We start from the raw sequence: 20,327 nt of genomic DNA, 5'->3' as shown, positions 1-20,327 counted from the left end.
AGTACTTTTAAATAAGCATCATTTCAATGCATGATCCTGTGTGAAAATTCATGTTGAAAACATCTAAATATCATTCATATTTCCAGTGAGAGACATGTAACATGAAGTGCATAAAATGCATATACAGTAGTAGGTTTCTTGGGTTTCTTTCATTAGATTTCTTCATAGTATCATATACAAGTATCCTTAATTTAAGTTAAAAGTATCCTTAATCTTTAATACCTTAATACAATTGGACGTGTTAAAGCTACATTTTCGACAATTTTCAAAATCTTAGAACTTTATGTAATTCTTCTGAAACTGTGCATGAGTGTTATAAAGCTAGCATCCCCTATAGTGGCAACACAGTGCACTTGCATAATGTAAGTCCAGAGCAGAACCGTAATACATTGGCCACAAGAATGAAATCCACCAACGTACCACTTGTGGTGTTGTAAAACCTACTATACATCTTACATACAGTAAGCCTTTCTTTTGAATGTTTGAATATTCGAAGCTTTCTGTAAATCATGTATTTTCTGATTTTTATCAAATTAAGAATATGCAATGAAATTAAGGCATTTTATGATAGCTAAAACAAGGGAAACAAACCATAATATCACTTTATAAAATGCTGTACATACTTTTTTTGCACCACATTGAGTTTAATAAATGTCACAGAGAAACTGAACTAGAGGAACCACAAACATGAAAGGAAGAAACAAAATATTGCAAGATGGATTACAAAGTAACCACAATTCATGAAACTTTTGTATGGCCAAATACAAGGGTGTTTAAAAAATTAAAGGCACTTAATTACACGAAAAATCAGGTGTCACTGGAATGGCATCATTTTTCTACATAGTGACCTTGTTTTGCAACATGTATTCTACTAATACATATTCTTCCTTATGCCTTCCCAGTAATACTATTTCTATTTACTGTGTAAGGAAAAAATATACCACTTGTTGGGTCTTGTGGTCACTGCTACAATAAATCTTTAAACTTGTCAAGAGTTCAGAAAACTGAAAATAAAATTAGCAATATCTGCAGTATAATCTGTACAAACTGTATCTAAGGTCCCATGTTGTTATTTTGCAACAGAACAACTTTTACCACTAATCCACTACATTTTATTCAAATACAGTAGCTTCTGAAGGTGGTTCTTTTCACTTTACAGTACATAGAACTCCAGACTCCATTTACTTAGCAAACATTAAGCACTGCCTAAACTCACAGTGTAAGGTATTAGTGACTTTTATTGTGAAAGGTGGGATGAGATATTGACAGAGAGGGGAGCCATTGCATCATTTTTTGAATTACTTGGATAATTCATGTTTCCTGAATACATTTAGTATCAGTAATAAAATAAGACTTTCACTACATATAACCCCGGTGAATGTGATCTTATTTTGCCTATTGAAACACAAGGGTCTTGATTCACATCAATAAGCCACAGAAAGTACTACTAAGCAGGTACGTAGATGTCATCCTACTGTACATCAGATTTGTCATTCTAGGTTGGGTAACACTTCGAATTTGTGGTTATGGGCCAAAAGATGATCTGGGGAGACAATGAGATTGAAGGGCAGCTCTCCTTTCTCATCAGTGGGGTACCAGGATGGAGGTTTGGGTATTCATGTAAATTCCCAACTCAGTGGAACTTAAAAGGAAACGTGAAGCTGGAAATCAAATTAAAAATCCCCAATACACACATGCATCCTCCTAACCAACTGAGCAGACCATAAACAACTATTGAACATTCAGACAGCAGAGATGATTCACTAGGTGAAGAATTCAAATGGGACGAACACATTACATGGGGTTAAACTAGACACTGTAAGCCTTCACTTTAATAATTATTGTACTGTCTGCATTTGGATTGTGTGTTGTTTATGTTCCGTCCTGTTGTATAAAGAATATAGGTAGAGTGATTAACTGTTCTGGATTTTTTCCAGTTTGTTCCCAACACTTGAACAACTGGAAAACTGATTAAACTGATTGGCTGTACCAGGAAAGGGGTGGGCTAGATTTCCTATTTAATGTGCAATAATACAAAAGATGTGTGAATACACACCACAGCAGTTTGCTATGTACCTACAGTAGCTTCATTTCAAACAGTACCCTTATTTTTTACCTGAATATTTTCAGCATTGTTTACCAAATTACGCCTCTCAAGGAGGACAGACAAATCAAAAACAATGTTTAAAAAGTATGTGCTTCTCCTTTTAGCCAGAATGTACTGCAACAGGTTACTCTTGTACTCCTTTGTTTACTCTTAAAACAAAAAGTTGCATGATTGCTAATTTGACAATGTTAGAATTTCTTTTTAGTTTTTAGATTGTCTAATCTGTGAATGACAGCCACCTCAATACAACAAAAACAAGTCCGAAGATAAAGTACAATTTTGTCTTAAATTCAAAGCTCCGTGAAGTCTCTCCCAAACAGCACAAACGATGAAACCCAACGAATTTGTTTATTGCTGCGTTTGTGCCGATGAAAGTCGCTTCTGATATAGTGATTGAGCAATCACGTGATCATGTACGGTGATTTTTGCAGTATCCCAATTCTCGCACTGCACCCTAAGCCTTTGCTCCAAGTCCGCACTTCTGTGACGACAAGAAAGTGTGGCGTGAGACACCCTCGCATAACGTCACTCTCAGGATATGCGGCTTAGGGTCAAAATGTTGTCTGCTGTTGATGCTTCTTTTCCAAAAGGCCAAGTGCAGATCATTTTTTTAAAAATGTTTTCACTCTGCGCTCACAGTTTGATTAAATTGAATGGTCATGTTTCATGTTGTAACCTACCAAAGCGGAGAGAAATTGCCATGGAGAATAAAATATTCATGTGTTTTTTTTACAGTTTTAAAGTTCATAATATATTTTGAAAAAACATTTTTAAATTTCGTTTCGTCACCCCAATTTGACTGATGAATATTTGTTTACCTGTGGTGTATTTTGTATTAAAGGATTAAAGCTTGTTTTATTTCTGAAACCCTTTTTTTAATTACCAGTTTTCATTCAGGTAAGGGTCAACTACTGTACATATGCAATACTGCTGACAGCAGGAAACATCTCCTTCTGTACTTCAAAGCTTTTTTTTAAATAGCACCTATTATGTTCAAACCAAATGTTTCAAACAGAAGACTGATGTTTCACAGCCTTGCTTTGCTTTGTTAAACTTTTTCTGAGGATTTTTTAAATATGGCACCATTAGACAGGCAATGCACTGGGATGGGGGTGCTTTTCACGAGTTAATAGTGTCACACCCTCTGCAGCCAGAGGGCGCTCCTTTTCTGTCCTGTCCCTAGTTTCCTGCCTGCTGGCCTTCCGGTCCCTCTCTTTCCCTTGGGCTAAATATTTCCGGGTCTTGCACTCTGCCCTCGCTCAGCATTGACGTTCGGATGTCCTGAGACCCGCCTAGCACCAGGTCGCCCCACGTCCGCTACCTGAGGGCATAGGTTTCTATACAGCATTCCTGAACTCTTTGCACTAATGAGCCTGGGTCTTTTTCCCGTTCCACCGCTACACATATGGGTCTTTTTCCGCTCTCTTGCTCTCCAGGGTTAGTCCCTTTGGTCGTCCGTGACAAATAGCTTTTGCACAACCACAGTCACGATGCCTTAACCAAGTGTTTGACACACTAGGCTGGTCCCCTGACCTTTCACTGCCAGTGGCATAAAAATGACAAAGTGAAGGCTGTGAAAACATTTACAATACACTTTATGCACAATGCAGGTGTTTTCATAACTCTAGGAGGTTTCCTGAAAACGCTATTAATGTTAGCACGTCTTAATACTTCGTAGATGAGTCCTTTTTTTTAATCTGAAGAAGTAACCAGTTTCTCTTAAATAAATATGCAAATCAAAGGATGTTTAAAGTTTTGACATGTCTTTCGAGACACGTATTTAAAAACATTGGAATTAACTTCCTGTTACAATTGTTTTGTATCTTTTTATTCGTAAACGTGAAAAAGAACTAAGATTTTTTTAAGGGACACAATGTACTAAACTGACCCGGATACAGGTCATAACACATCTGCAAAACAGCATTGGAAACTCTACTCAGACCGCCGAAATATTGGACACATTTTTATTTTCACATGAGACAACTGAAAAAACAGTCATCATCCATGTCCTTGTATTTACAGTGCTCTTACTTGCAAACATAGCACGATTTTTTATGCATTTTTGGTCAATCCTTGGTGTTGAATACAGCGTGATGGCACACCTTAACCTCTGAAGACACAGATCTGAGTGTCTTTGTTAAGTCATCGGATTTCTTCTAGCTGAAATCGTGTCTTTTGCTGTATGCAATGTAATGACTCAGGACACGCTTGCTTGTCGTGCTCTGTGAAGTCGCTTGTTTCTTATAATCTGTTGATGGTAATTAAAAACTGCTTAATGTAAAGAAAATTGGGAATTTGTCAATGAACGTTAACTTATTTAGTCGATTTCTTTTTGTTCTATGTTATCATAAAATGTGAACACTTTTTGAAAACAAGTCTATGGTGAATGTAACTACTCTCTGTACCTATAGGATTTACCTACTCTCACTACCCCGGTAAAGTCCAGCTGACTTTTGTCGTGAAACTAGACACTCCTCTATGTCATATTAATACCAGATCTAAACTTTGCCAACACATTTGTAGAAGAACAATTTTTATCCTTCTTTGTGACTTCAGGATTGCCGGTTGTACCATGGAAAATGAGGAGAAGTGGCCCAAGCCAACAACTAGACTGACTACCAGAAGGTAATACAGTATACTGGAAATACCCCATGAAGGATCAGAATGACCAGAACACAAACAAGACTGTCCAATTCCCTGTCGTGGGCCCTGAGTGTGGGGTACTATACAGTACCTGCAGAACTGAACCAGTTGGAGTATGCACACTTTCTTACCAAGACGGAGTATGGAACAAGCTACCCAGCCACGGAGTTGAAGCTGATACTTTGCTTCCTTCAAGAAACAGCTGGATGAGATCCTCAGATCAGTAAGCTACTACCAAATGGGACAGACAGACTGAATAGCCTCCTCTTTTTTGTAAACTTTCTTTTTTTATGTAAAATCATTGACTATGGAAGCTTGGGGATGTCCTTTTCCTGTGTTTAGATGTGACAGACTGCCTATTGAGTGATTGTCTTCTGAAAACACCTTTGCCTTGATTCTGGCAGCCATTACAGACAGCTCACAAGTTTCTCTCCCACCCAGCCGACACATCTGCCTGGACCAGAGTACCCATAGAATGTGACACCTTCAGGCTTACAGCCCAGTCACACTGATGTGGTGGAATCCCTCAGCTTTAAAACCATTTGTCACACCCAGCAGTTCACTCAGATCACAAGCTTCAATAACCCGATATACTGTAATAGGATTGTAGGGTGTAATAGATTAGCAGAATACAATTCACACCAACTTCTGCTTCTACACCACAGTGACAATGACAACTGTCCCATTGGGTTAGAAAAATCAGCAAGGACCCAATTAGAGTATATTTTCTATTTCATTGAAATGATTTTGTTTTGCATTTTTATGAACTATATTCCTTTATTTTTATTTAGTTTATTCCACCTTATGATAAAAGGACATTTTCACTTCTTCCTTGTCACAGTTTAATCATCTTTATATTATTTACTTCAGTTGAGTTTATTTTTAATTTAAAATAACATTCGGTTGTAAGGTTACTGAAAATATTCTTTAATTTGCCTCAAATAACTAAGACATTTTCAGAAGGTTTTTTAGGCTGTGCTGATGCAGGAGAAATTCTATACAAATATAATGTACAGGTAAAGCAGATTAATATTTTAACACCAAAAAGTATGTGAAGGTGTCAAGTATGATGAATAATAATTAAACCAAATTTAACAAAATTGAGTCATGGGGCTGGCAGGCACCACAACTGGTTTTGGGGGTGGTGTTTGGAGATAAACTTTGCTCTACTGCTCACCACGGTCTGTCAAAATCAATAGCAGTTTGTTCTGAACCTCACCGTGACTGAATCGAACAAATTGGTACCGTAAACACATAATGGCTGTTGCCGTGGTCTACGTATTCACGATTTTACTGTCGATTATACTAACATGGTTCACGCTTTGTGTCAGAAAAAGGTAAGAGATGATTTGCGTATGTACTAAAAAGTTACTGTTCTTAAATACGCTCATGTTTAGTAAACGGAAGCTCCAGTTTTCCTCAAGGAAATCTTAACGTAGATTTTTAACCACGTTATAAATTGCTGTACAATGTTCCGTATTGTGCCTGTTTTTAAACTTTCTTAAACACTGTAACGTCTAGGTAGTGTGTATACTCTGAGGTTAAATGTTTCTACTGTTACGTTTATAACGAGTGCTTTATATGTATAATTCTTAAAAACGATAATACATAGCTTTTGAGAAGCATTCTACAGTGCACCAACAGAGATGATAATTTTGCATTTGCAGTACTATCCTTGTGTTCCGATTTCTTTCGTTTTAAAATACGCGTATATTTAAAGACTCGGACGTTTTTCGGTTGTTCTTGTACCAACTTGAAAAGATTCGCACATACAGTACAGTAGCTAAACTGCTCGAAATGTAAATACAACCCACAGATTACATTTGAATCTGCTCCACACTGCCAGGAACAATTACTAAAAGCACAAGAGCAGGCGACTAAAAACGAAAAGCTCTTGATTCTCTACGATTTCATTTATGAAACAGTATTTGAAATATTCACAGTCGCTATCGACATAATGTAATGTCTTCAGCACCAGGTGATATTTGGTTTCGTGTATTATTTTAAGATAATATCAGATCTCTGAAAAATAAACTGGTGGTTTGTTTCTCACCTTGTTTTTTTTAGTCTTGTTTCTCATCATAGGCTTGATTGTGTGATGCAGCGCTTTTATTAGTGTTGCAAGATTAACATGAACTCTCTATACTGTACACCTACACTACACGTAGAACTCAGTTCAAGTCATACTGTACAGTACACTTAATTTGTTGTATACAGGATGTTCATCAGAGAGAGTGATATAGCTCTCTTAATAAATCGATATATAAATAGATACATAGAAAAAAATAACAGTGTTTCTAACCAAACATAGTGTACTCAGCGGTATAACACAGAGCTACATTGTTTTTACTACTGTACTGGTAGATGCCTTAGGATAGTGATAATGTTTGTTTGAGAGTGGTTTCATAACTGAGAAAAATATTTTTTATATTTTTAAATGACAAACTTCTTATGATATATGTTGATACATGGACTGTTTTAATAAATTAGTTTAGTCAGTTCATTATTTAACTGTTTTATGGATCATAGAGCAAATTAGAGATTGTAATTCCCATAGGTGGTATTGTCAAATCTAAACTTGTACAGATTTCTTAAGTTGCCGTAAATGGTTACTTTCTTAGCATTATACTAATATAGCATTTTGAAATGACAAAGTAGTGGTCATACACTTTTGAATGTTTTAACCTGCCTGAGGTTTTCTTTTACAAAGGAGGAAATTAGCAATAAACTGACAGTTAACTTGCTCAATGTCCTTAGACAACTAATGACTTATCTTACTTGGCATCTTTAACCCATGGAGACATGGCCCCTTAGGCAAGAGATAAACCCAACTACAAGCTTTTGCCTTGAGCTCAAACTGCAATGTATTCAACAGTGGGTGGGGGGTTACGGGTTAGCTGTGCAACCAAGCTGGCCTCTTCACCTTCATTCTATAATGTGTCATTTTTACTGAGTTCTTTCATTCAGCTGAACCTAGTGTCAGGGAATATTCACAGTTCTTAATAAGTGTCTTACCTCATGCACCTGGGCAATGATAGTGGCTGTTGTTGGGTGACTAACAAAGATCAGTCCCAACATTGTTGCTGACCCTCTTTTGCACATCCATAGAGGGCTGCTCAACAACAGGTAGCTTTCGCATGGCTTCAAGCCACAAATGCTGCCTTATTAGTGGGACACCAGCAATGAGTGACAGTTATTTAAAATATGAGTTAAAAGCCCTGGGTAGTATAGTATAAACGTACACTACGGCTGTTTGAAAGAGGGTCCCTGCAAGACAGGTCTGCAGATATATACTTTACAATCAGGAATGAGGGAAAAGCACAATACATAAACAAGGGATGGTATAAATTTAATATAATAACCTAAATTAAATATACAGAGAACATGAACCTTTCATTAAGGTTAATGCCATACACTGATCTGCTTGTTTTCAATCTGCTTAATTTATTTTGTATTCCGTACTTTTTCCTGACATGGCATTATCATTATTTTAAAAGTAGCCTGATGATGTTATTATTCAATATATAAAGTAAATTATACAAATTTAAATGTACAAATAACGTGGAATGGTATCACTATTTTTTATAGGCAAGTAGGTGAACCCCCTCTAGAAAATGGTTGGATCCCATTTCTTGGAGTTGCCCTGGAATTTCGACAAAATCCCCTGGAATTCCTCCGATCGAAGCAAAGGAAATATGGAGACAGTTTCACTTGTAAAATAGCTGGGAATTTCTTCACCTTCATAATGGATCCATTCTCATACAGTGCTGTGTTTCGGCAAGGGAAAAACCTTGATTTCCAGACGTTTGCCATTGAAACATCAAGAAAGGTAACCTGAAGCAAACAGAATGTGAAGGTGGTATCAGTCTGTTCTGGTGTTCCCATCTTGTAAAAGGTAGAAAGAATTTTAGATTTTGTAAAACAGACGATTAGGTAAAACAGAGCATTCATTAGCTTGCATGCTTATTCTTTTCATGTCCTCAAAATAAATTATCTAGCTGAACAAAGGCTGGTGAACCTCCCCTCACCTCTTACCAAATTTTTCACCATAGCAACAGCAGAGCCCTGGCAGAGTAGGAACACAGGGTCCTTCTCTTCAAGCCAATCTTACTTTCAAGGGACGAGAAGAAATGCAAGGGCTGAATACAAACCACAGTGGATAGTTTACAATTAAAGTTTAAAATACACAGATGGATTAAAAACAAAATATTTAAATGGCATCATTATGTCATACCTTTGTGAAGGCTCTCATGCTTTTGAAAAAAAGGGATATCGAGTAATTCGCTTCACCCAGGTGATGCTACAGTATGTGATGATTTGACTTTGCGTTAAAACTGGTGTATTCAGTCATCTGTAATAGGTGACGTTTTTATTAATTACACTTCATTTTATTCATTATTCATTTATTGAAGTTTTTATTCATTACACTAGGCTAAACACAAAACTGGAAAAAAATAACATTCATTTTTTGCATCTCTTTTCTCTAACTTCCCGTTTGAGAAGTATTCCTCCATTGGCATATTGGTATATTGTCCAGCTGTCCATATATATTTGGAATCTATATTTAAACATACTGTTAGTTGTGTTAGAGCTTTAGATGTACTTCTGCTTTTCTTGTTGGGAATAAATTTAATAATTATTTCAACAATAATAACACTTTTATAATAGATGTTGGATATTAAGGGAACATAATGACTGGACACTGTTTTCCAATAATGAGAAAACTGTGACAAATAATACTTATTCAAAATATAAATTAAAATATTGTAATATGAAATAGAACGAAAATCTATATATAAGACCAGTATATTACCTTATACCACCACCCAATACTGATGGAACTATTTCAACTCATATCCTCATTTTCATAGTGCAGGACTGATGACAGCACTAGCACTGTTTATGTTATAAAATACCGGGAACAGCAACAGTTATTTGGGAAGTCCATAAAACTCAACATTTTTTTTAGGTTAGAACAAAAACAGAAACAATGACCACATGTTCACTGAATAACACCAAAAGGAGAATTCAATAAATATTTTAACCATGATATCCTGTAACTGCAAAATTCTTTTATAAAGGACTGAAATCAAATGTAACTTAAAAGGAATTTTGCAAAAGTGATAATATCAGGCAAATGATACACAAAGCAGAATTTTAATTCTATTATGAATCTCAAATGTGACGCAAATGTGATGCTTTTCAACTGACAAGATGAACTCTACACGTTTCTCCTGCCGTATGCCCATATACCCCCTGCTCTCTGCCTCTTCTTACCTGCTCTGTCTATTGTTCTGCTACACCTTGTCTCTTTGCAATTTTCCCTCTCTCTCTCACACCTGGAGAAGTCTCCACAGCTGAAACATAGTGTTTCTTTTCTTAACTTTTCAGCAAGGAATGAACCTTTAATACCAGATTTATTTTGTGTATCCCACTCTACATTCTTGTTTTCCATAATTCATATTTTACATGCATTCTCCTCATTATTATTACAGTATGACATCAGGTGTATTGTCACTCTTTTCAGTTTTTCCAGATGTGGTCATGATATCTTAAAAAAAAAGTTTTGGTTAATTTTAAACATGTCTAAACTTCACTTGAGCAATGAACATTCCTATATTTCTTATATTTTAAATAAACACACAACAGAAAGGGAAATATGCATATTGCATATACGATAAAAAACAAACGCTTTGCTTGATTGAATATAAAAATTTTGAGAACTTGTAAATATATCATTATATATCAAATGTATCATTGTAAATGTATCAGTGTTAACTATAACAGCATTTACCGATACATGTGCTGTATCTTTACAGTTGCTTTATAACAAGTAGGCCATCCTATAAAAACGGGTGAAGTAATTATTAAGACAAGTGGATAGTTTTATAAACTATAAAAAATATTATATTAGAAAGGAATATTATTGACATACAACCCACAATATGTGGATAATGTATAAAAAAATCATTAATATAATTTCAAACTTTATATAGATTTCAACCTAAAAATGTTTTTCACTTAAAACTTAGACATAAAGGGAAGAATTCATACAGGTATATGACATGAGATGCTTGAATTCCACTTAACATGTGTAAAGTGCAGACCTCGTTTATCCGTTGGAACACATGCGGTCAATATAATATTTAAGAAGAATGTCTGAGGAAACATGAATGCATAACATGAGAGTTTCTGCTCTGTCCACAGTGATGTCATGATTTCCTAATGCTGTATTTAAGAGTGTGTTCAATGCTGGGTAGACTTCAAGCTGCAATGTCCCAACAAACTGCTTCAGATGTTGTAGGAGCAGCACCAGTGCGTTACTGAGAGAAAGCAGGGATGTACAGTTTGTTGTAAAAAGCAGTGTGTGGTAATAGTAAACAAGCTTGGTAGTAGTTCTTTAATGGTCTGCAGAGGCATATGTTCTCCTCAAGTGACACACTTGGGACTCACTAATGGCAGCCTAACAAGAACAGAATACAGGGCCAATATGCTCAAACCCGTCATGCAAGAGAATTGCTCTAGAAACAATTCGGATAACTTACTCTGGGATTCCACAGGGGGATGTAGCTTAATGAGTATGCCTTTGGACCCATGTCAGACAGGTTGTGGGTTCAAGGACCTGCTGCAGAGACTGCTGTGTTACTGCTGGGTGAGGTACTTTACCCCGGTTGTATAGGTGAAGACCAGCATTGCTAATACAACTGGGCAGACTGAAGCAACCGGGTAATCCCAGTGATGGATTGGGCTCCCAATCATGGGGGATTCATGTGTTCTGTAGTCTGCTTAGCACTTCAGAAACCATGATGAATCCTGGCCAAATGAGCTGCTGATATGGACTATATTTTTACCTCTTGCATTCCAGACAAACTTTATCGGTTAGAACATCTATGAGGTGCATACAGCTTGCGTTCATCAATGCTAACAGTTATCATACAAGTTATTAACTTTGCAGCTTGCACTTACATTCCTTATGTGACATTATGGAGACATACTGTATACTATAGAATATGAAGACTCAGATTCCATGCTTGGTTACTTTATTGGAGAAAACTAATTTCTAAGTTTATTTTCTACTCAGGTGTTTGGTCATGCAGATTTCAATGATCCCATCTATAACAGAAATTACAAAGAAATACATGCCTTATTTCGTCAGACACTTCAAGGCCCAGCCTTGCATAACCTGACTTCTAGCATGATGGAAAACTTGCAAACCGTGATGTTGAGAAATAAGACCTCAGAATGGACAACGGAAGGGCTTCAGAGTTTTTCTTTCCGGATTATGTTTGAAGCTGGCTTTCGGACATTGTTTGGAAGAGAGGAAAAGCCCTCAGAAATGGAAAATATGGAGCCAAAAAAGTTCCAGATGACTACAGCTGTGGATAATTTCAATGTGTTTGACAGAGCATTTCCTGAAATAGCAGCAGGATTCCCAATCTATCTGCTCAAAAAAGCCTACACAGCAAGAGAGGCATTAACTGAAAGGCTTCAACACAAATACTTGAAAAAGAACCATGGTCTGTCAGCACTGATCGAGCGAAGGATGAATCTTTTTGATCAGATGCCTTACCTTGATGAGCTGGGAAAAGCAAGAACACACACAGCCATGTTATGGGCATCGCAGGCTAATACCTTGCCTGCAACATTCTGGAGCCTGCATTACATGCTAAGGTAAAGGTGTTTTTCCTTATCATTTTTATGATAATAATAATAATAATAATAATAATAATAATAATAATAATTGCTTACACTTATATAGCGCTTTTCTGGACACTCCACTCAAAGCGCTTTACAGGTAATGGGGACTCCCCTCCACCACCACCAATGTGCAGCATCCACCTGGATGATGCGACGGCAGCCATAGTGCGCCAGAACGCTCACCACACATCAGCTATCAGTGGGGAGGAGAGCAGAGTAATGAAGCCAATTCATAGAGGGGTATTAGTAGGAGGCCATGATTGGTAAGGACCAATGGGAAATTTGGCCAGGACGCCGGGGTAACACCCCTACTCTTTTCGAGAAACGCCCTGGGATTTTTAATGACCACAGAGAGTCAGGACCTCGGTTTTACGTCTCATCCGAAGGACGGCGCCTGTTTACAGTATAGTGTCCCTGTCACTATACTGGGGCATTAGGACCCACATGGACTGCAGGGTAAGCGCCCCCTGCTGGCCCCACTAACACCCCTTCAACATCGGAAGAGGTGTTAGTGGTAACATCATGCCTATGATAGGCATGATGTTACCATAGCTTAACTGTTGACCAGAATATACTCTGTGAGAGTTCTGCTTTTCTTGTGACTTCGTAAGATGTACAACCAAAACGTCCACTATTTCTACACCACATGTACAAGAACAGTTGTTTTTTACCTTTAATGCTTGTGCCATGTATGTGCTGTTGTTTTTTTTTAAACATGACACCAAGATATCACTGTTTTCTCCAGTTTCAGGGCTTGTAAAAGCCATGGGGGTTGTACTGCATTTACTGGAACTACTTAGTATAGTCAAGACAACCCAATTCTTGTGACTATTTTTTACATCAGTACTGTGTTTGGCTACACTACAAGACTGTCCTTTTGGCCCCATTCTTTAAAATGAGATTAGCAAGCTGTACCATTGACAATTGCTATGCAGCGTAGCAGTATATTGCCAGTTCTCTGTTGTACAAATCCAAGAAAGCAGCTGGAAGAGATATATCTAAAATGGTCAGTGCTATTGATTGCAAAGGGGAAGCTTCCATTTTTGGCAATTAATTTGTTTTAAATATAATTATTAATTAGTTAATGATTGCCATTATCCTATCTGTAGAATTGTGATATACTGTATGTGAAAATGAGTGAAGTCTGGAGTCTATTTGTTGTGAGATGAGAAATGTATTTTCCTGCCTGGACCCTTTCCTTCACTAAATTCACTTAAAAGGGAATCAAATCTGCAACCAAAGGTCTAAGTCATTTTGTTTTTAAGAGCGTTGTGTTTAAACACATAACTGTAAGCATTTAAACAAACATCATGATCACGTTATGATTTGATTCACAGGTGAGCCTGCACTGATCTAAGAAATAAGAGCCTGCCAATAAATGAGCAAATGTAGAATTAATTTCCATTGTGTATGTTGTTTTAAACAAAAATGCATTCGAGATAATTTTTCATTCCCAGAAATCTCTATACTGCTGGGACAGATGTTTATTTACTGCTGTGGTTTAAAGTGCTTAGGTTGTACACTATGTTTGGAAATGTTGTCCTGCTGGAGACATAAACATACTGTATCTTTAACGTTTATTTTAACTAAAGGTCACCAGAAGCCTTGAAAGTGGCTCAAACTGAAGTAGAGCGTGTGATTCAGGAATCGAATCAAAAGCTGGATAAGATGAAAAAAACAGTGGTCCTTTCTAAAGAACAGCTAGACAGCATGTCGGCCTTAGGTAAGTTTTTTACATGTATTAAATGACAAATCAAACAAGTATCAATGTTATCCTTGGTCAGCGAGATCCTGTTCATTTTGTTAATTTAGCACAGTGGCTTCAATACCTAGTTTTAATACCATCTATACAGTAGAACTGTTTAAAATTAAGAGTCATACAAAACACAATTTTAGTACTAATTAATGCAACGTAGATGAAACATCATGAAAGTTTATTTGGTGTTACTTGCCTGGCTGAGACCATAACATCCTGACTGTAAGGACAGTCGCTCTGCGAGGAATAAGCCAGGGAGCTGCTGCAAGGGAAAAGAATGGGTGGAAACAGGAATGTGAACAAAGTTGTGCAAAAGGGTAGCTCAGGAGGTGAGATATTTACAGTATGAGCACATTCTAAATTTCTTCATGAGCACATTCCAAATTTCTTCGTATACAATGCAGAGTTCTTGATTAGACAATCTGCTAAAAGCTTTTATCAGAATTGCAGGATAAGACATTATTGAATAATATAATCCAACATTTTGCCAGCCTTTGCAGGAGCCCCTGGTGTATAGGGGTAGTGTGCACCTGACTTTGATATTCCATCCTTGCAATTAACAAATGTCTTTGCTGTTCCTGCAAGACTATGTTGTAGAAGTGGAAGCTGTGTTTGTCCTTAAACTTTTAAAATCAAGACTTTAAATTCTACTTTTTGGGATTGGGGTGTAATGGGGGCAATAACTGTGACACCACTATTCTAAGCATTCATATCCATCAAATGCATTAACAGTGGATTTCCTCCACAAATAAACAATGTAGCACAAACTGGAGGATACAAGAAAATGTGCATTTAAAACAATAACAAGAGGGACAACTATACCCAAAGCGTTTTGGGTTGGGAATATGGAACAAACTACCCAGCCATGTTTTTGAAGCCTATACACTTGCTTCTAGTTGACATTCTTGAATCAATAAGAATAAGCTACAGGCTAGATATGCAGGGTGGCCTCCTCTCATTTGTAACTGTTTTGATGTTCTAATTGTCCAAGGATACAATGTCAAATCACATTAAGTGAACAAAGCATACAGTATGCAGAATTTATATCAATCTGCCAATGTCTTTACATGCCTTTTAATTAGATTTATTGCATTTCTCATTTTAGGTAGCATTATAGATGAAGCATTGCGACTTTCCAGTGCATCAATAATGATCCGTGTGGCGACTGAAAATTTTGTTTTGAACATGGATTCTGGTAAAAATGTATCTATCCGTAAAGGAGATCGTATTGCAATGTTTCCTCAGATGATACATATGGATCCAGAGATCTATGAAAATCCCACGGTATGTCACAAAGAGATATTGGTTATGCAAAGGCTGAGAAACACACAGCTATTCGAAATGAACTGCAAGAGGATGAAGCTGAACATTAATATCAGACAGATGAAGCTTTAGACTATATAGTTTAATAAAAGGTCATAACTGATGAGAAGCACAAAGCTTTTAAACTCCTGTGAAAGATTTGTTTTTCCCTTATGTAGTTATGATAGTCTTACTGCAGTACTGTATGTGCTAAATATCAGTATTGAAAAAAAATGAATATTTTTAAGAAGTTATTAAATAATTTAGTTTTATCTGCTTTTTCCAACAACATTTTTAGTCTTTATATATTTATGAATAATTTAAAAAGAGAGAATCTGAACAAGAATATGTGAAGGCTCATTCAATGCTGAATGGTAAAGAAAAGAATGACAACATTTTGGCCGTCCCTCTCTCCCTCATACCTGAAGAAGGCTTCACCTTTATCTGCTTTTTACCTTTCAGTGTGGAATGAATCTGACGCAGCTGCCTGCTTGAACATGAACAAGAACGCCTTTCCTTGCAGCCTTACATAATCATAGACTTACAGTTTTTTGCTTGCACTGTTTGCAGTTGGGACCACAATTTTGAATTGTGGGAATTTTGTGTCAAGATGCAACAAATGTCTGTCTCCAAAACTCTCTTGGTGCATGCCTTACAAAATAAATGTGAAAATAGATTATGTTGAGTCACTTCTGGCTTCATACAGCTCCCAGTCTAGAGTGAGTAACTAGTCATGCAAGGCAATACATGTTTTTTACATTATAAGATGTTCCCATAAGGAATGAACAGGGTAGCTCCCCTTATGAACAATTGAAGAACATTGAGACATTGGCAATTACTTTATGTGTATATACTGAGGTGGTGACATTTAAAAAACAACATTTCTGTGCATGTGCATGTTGTAATTACAGCTGTGACTATGCAGTATGTTTTATTTCCCATGATTAAGATTATTCTTTTTCCCACTAGGAATTCAAATTCAATAGGTTCCTGGATGAAAATGGACAAAAGAAGACATTTTTCTACAAAAATCAGAGAAAACTTAAAAATTTTCTCTTGCCATTTGGATCTGGTGTCAGTGAGTGCCCTGGACGCTTTTTTGCTGTTAACGAAATTAAACAGTTTTTGGCTCTAGTCGTTTTCTATTATGATATGGAGTTAATAGACCCTGCTACTCCTGTTGATATAGACTGTTCCCGGGCTGGTCTAGGTATACTTCCTCCAAAGCATGATGTGTTGTTCAGATACAAGCTAAAAGACTGTATAAGTGAGTGAAAGTGCCACATGTGTTCATATTACTGTATTATGAAAAGAGATAATACAAAAATGAAAAAAATGAAAATGAGATTGTGCTATTCAGACCCGTTTTCAGAATAATGTTGCATCATTTGCATATTATAGTATTTAATGCATGAGAAAGGTTTGTAGGAATGTTAAATTGGTACTACTTTGAAATGTTTTACATTAAGTATGACAGAAATAATCTGTTGTTGGTTAAAAAAATTGACTAAACACTAAAATGATGTAAAGATATTATATACACCATATATATTTATTTTTGTTTGCAAAAATGGATACTGGCTCAGTAAAAGCTATTTTGTTCATTAATTTTATTTGTTGAAAATGTTCCTGCTTTTAAAATTCTAATCTATAGTTATTTATGCAACATACTGTACAGTTCTATAACTGTCTTTCTGTTCTTATTCTAACCTATTATATGTTTCAATTTCTGTTCTAAACCTGCAAAAGTTACTGTATGTTCATAGCAAATATTATATATGGGTGAGGAGGTAAGAAAAGAAATGTTGAAGATGGAAAGAAAATAAAAATTGACCTCTTAATGCACAGATTGTCTGTCTTTTTTTGTGTATTATCATCTAAATTTGGCTGATTTACACTGGAAAGAGAATACCTTTGGACAGAAGCCTATTAGTGCCACAGAGGAAAAAAAATGTATTACGTTTAATTAAAAAATTTAATTCAACAACATTTAAATACGATGTTAATTATGTTATGCTTACAATACACAAGCTAGTGCATTTTGTTTGGCATTCCCGTATCTCTTTACATTCATTTCTGTGCAAACTGACACAGAAATACTGTTTTTTCTCTCTTCAAATGACACGCTTCCTGCATTTTGCATGCAATTTCAAATGATAATATATTGGATGGAAGCATAGGCTTAAGGATTTTGAGGTATTGGAACTATCGACCAACAGTAATAGTAACAGGACGGCAACAGTAGGCATACAGTATGTCTTACTGTCAAGTCATCATAAATATATTTTATTCAGTGTTTAAAGATTTGGCAAAAACCTCCTTGTGGTATTTTTCTGTAGTTTCACATGAAGAATGTTACTTGTTTGTAAGGCCATGTAATTTCTGTTTTTCATAGAAATGGTGAAAAAGACCAGCACAAAAAGGAGTGTGACAACATTGTTCTGTTGTTAAAGACCCTGAATGCTACTTCGCATGGGACAATTTTACTGCATTTGTATTGCAAGACATTTTTATATTAGGTAAATATTGAATTGTGGTGGAAAATGATCTCATTTAAAAGCAATAAGTATCTCTTTTAAATGAAAAAATATCTTGATTAATAGCAATACATATTTTTGTTTCCCCTTGGCACAAATAGGCTTCCATAGCCTTTGAGAATTTCTCCTTAAAGAACTGCCTACAGTAAGTGACTGCAAATAAAGCTTGTCTGCTAAGGATTTCTGGGTCTCTCCTAGAGATTGCTACCCACAACTAACCAGCAGTTTGCGTTTTGAAAAGGAATATTGTAATGAATGATTTAGAAAATCTCAATATTTAGAGGAATCTTCTCTACAACACAGCTGCAATTTCTGCTCTTATCTCATTGTTCTGCTGGGGTTATTACTGCTTGAGCAGCAGTGGCTGTAGAGTTAAACCCCAGGTGGAACTGTGTTGCTGTAGCTTTGAGCCCAGTGCCCAGTGCCCAGTGCTCTAGCCATTGCAGCTGTAGAAATGTACAGTATGTGTAAAAATAGGTCATTGTAAGCTCCCGCAAGACAGACGACGCTTTGTCAATAATTCAGTGTGAAATTCTTGCTGTACAGCACATATCCAGAGTGGTTTCTCATCTTGGTAATGCTTGGGAAATACAAGGATTTAGGAAGGCCAGGGACTTTCTGGGAACGAATCTCAGAGATTCTGGGAATCAGGGAGGAAGTCTGTTCTTGGTGTTGTGCTGTGATCCAGTGCCTGGCCATCACCAGTAAGAAGTAAATTCTATTTGAGGGACATTCTCATTCGTCTGAACCCACACAAGCCCTTTTAACTGCTGACATTCATTTTGCTTCTATCTGACATTTTCTCTCTTCATTTGCATTCCAATCAATGTCTTCAAAAGATGGTGTATCTCACAATCACGTACAAATCAAAACCGCTTTAACCGGCTTCCACGCAATTCATTTTAATGGCCCGGAGATTCCGGTTCAAAGGTATGTACTGCTCAGGATTGTAATGAAGTGCAGACTACCAAAGATAACATTTAGCCCTGGGGTTGGGACATAGAAAAAGACCAATTAAGTTTAGTATTAAGTTCAGTAATAAAAACGGATCCAAACTACTAAGGCCATGGCATATTTCTAAAGGATCGGTGTGGATGTGGAGAGAGATCTGCTTTGTTTGGACTGCCTTGGTTCCAGCATTGTTATCACCAGGATGCAGATCCCTTTCCTTTGCTCTCTTCAACTCCCCACACCCTCCCCCTGTCCTTTCGTCCTGCAGCTCCTGCAGCTCAGTGGCAGAGCCAGCTCCTCCTGGAGCCCCTTACTTCAAGGAGAACTGCAATGCAATTTGTAGATGTCGGGGTTGACAAGAATCAGCACTGAGGAGTGCATTTCAAACCACAATGAAAGTAAAATGTGCACATTCTACTTGTAACTTGTCAAGCCTCCAATGCCCATCACGACATACAGTAGATGAAATTTTCAGGTATGCGCAGCGCTATATTCTGTGATTCAAAACGAGGCAACAAAAAAGCCGGTGATGTGTTGCAGCCCTATTACATTGTAAACAAACAAGTTTATGTTTGTTTACAAACTCTTTTAATCCGATATAATTATTGCCCTCGACTGCGAGACAGTTTTGCAGATAAATGGAACTTACTTGTAATCTCTGCATGCAGATCGTGCTGGATTTCTGTGGTGAAATATCTATTGCCCAAACTGTACTTAGCTCATACGTCGCATCGCATTAGCCATTGCAGTGACTAGTGAGCAGGAAGCACATCGTGTCAGAATTCATGTGAACTCTTGCTCTCGCCCGTGGCGACTTACAGGACTTTCACAAAGTTCACGATTGTGTGCTTAATTCGAAATTTGTAACATTTTTCTATATGGTGAATGAATATAGTTTGTTACCGAGATTTAATAACCGGTCTGCAAAATTAGGAGTACAGTGTCCCTTTCAGTCCCAAAGTCTACCTTAAGACCTTGAGAAGATGAAATAAGGTACTGCCATATTAATAATTAGAACCACGGAGAATTTGAAAATGACCTAAAACCCTAAAGGCTGTTTCAAGAACATCCACAAGTCTTATTTCCATAGCTTTTTTTTCTCTCTCTCATTATTTATCCATTTTTTTTATACAGCACCACCAAACCAGATCTCAAGCAAGCAGCAAGCTTTGGCCTGGCCTGTACAATATGGCAGTGTCCTGGTGCCACGGGGGAAAAAATAAAAATATTTCAAAACTCATGTACAGTAGGACTTTTTATCTCCTGCCATAATCTGGCAGGGCATTGCCATAGTTATTAGGATGGGAAACCAGATTGCTGCTTTGTAATGCAG

The 20,327-nt window shown here is 36.9% G+C and overlaps 1 protein-coding gene across 1 annotated transcript; it reads left to right on the top strand.

Annotated features, from left to right (window-relative positions):
• The first annotated feature begins 5,868 nt into the window (after positions 1-5,868).
• Positions 5,869-17,351, top strand: LOC148655645 (cytochrome P450 7A1-like). The gene is made up of 6 exons (XM_088642389.1): positions 5,869-6,087; positions 8,339-8,579; positions 11,832-12,421; positions 14,041-14,171; positions 15,310-15,488; positions 16,476-17,351. The coding sequence occupies exons 1-6, from the start codon at positions 6,008-6,010 to the stop codon at positions 16,779-16,781; spliced, it is 1,527 nt and encodes a 508-aa protein (XP_088498515.1). The 5' UTR covers positions 5,869-6,007; the 3' UTR covers positions 16,782-17,351.
• Positions 17,352-20,327: the final 2,976 nt, after the last annotated feature.

Source organism: Lepisosteus platostomus, chromosome 8 (assembly GCF_059453375.1).
Source record: "Lepisosteus platostomus isolate fLepPlt1 chromosome 8, fLepPlt1.hap1, whole genome shotgun sequence".
Taxonomy (NCBI): domain Eukaryota; kingdom Metazoa; phylum Chordata; class Actinopteri; order Semionotiformes; family Lepisosteidae; genus Lepisosteus; species Lepisosteus platostomus.
The sequence above is the reverse complement of the archived record's forward strand: the minus strand, read 5'-3'. Positions and strand labels throughout refer to the sequence as shown.

What these genes read in the sequence shown, in the direction of transcription:
- LOC148655645 (XM_088642389.1), top strand. Translation starts at nt 6,008, where the DNA reads ATGGCTGTTGCCGTGGTCTACGTATTCACGATTTTACTGTCGATTATA. An exon ending in ACGCTTTGTGTCAGAAAAAG is followed by an intron (nt 6,088 to 8,338) that starts GTAAGAGATGAT and finishes TATTTTTTATAG; the next exon opens with GCAAGTAGGTGAACCCCCTC. An exon ending in CCATTGAAACATCAAGAAAG is followed by an intron (nt 8,580 to 11,831) that starts GTAACCTGAAGC and finishes TTTTCTACTCAG; the next exon opens with GTGTTTGGTCATGCAGATTT.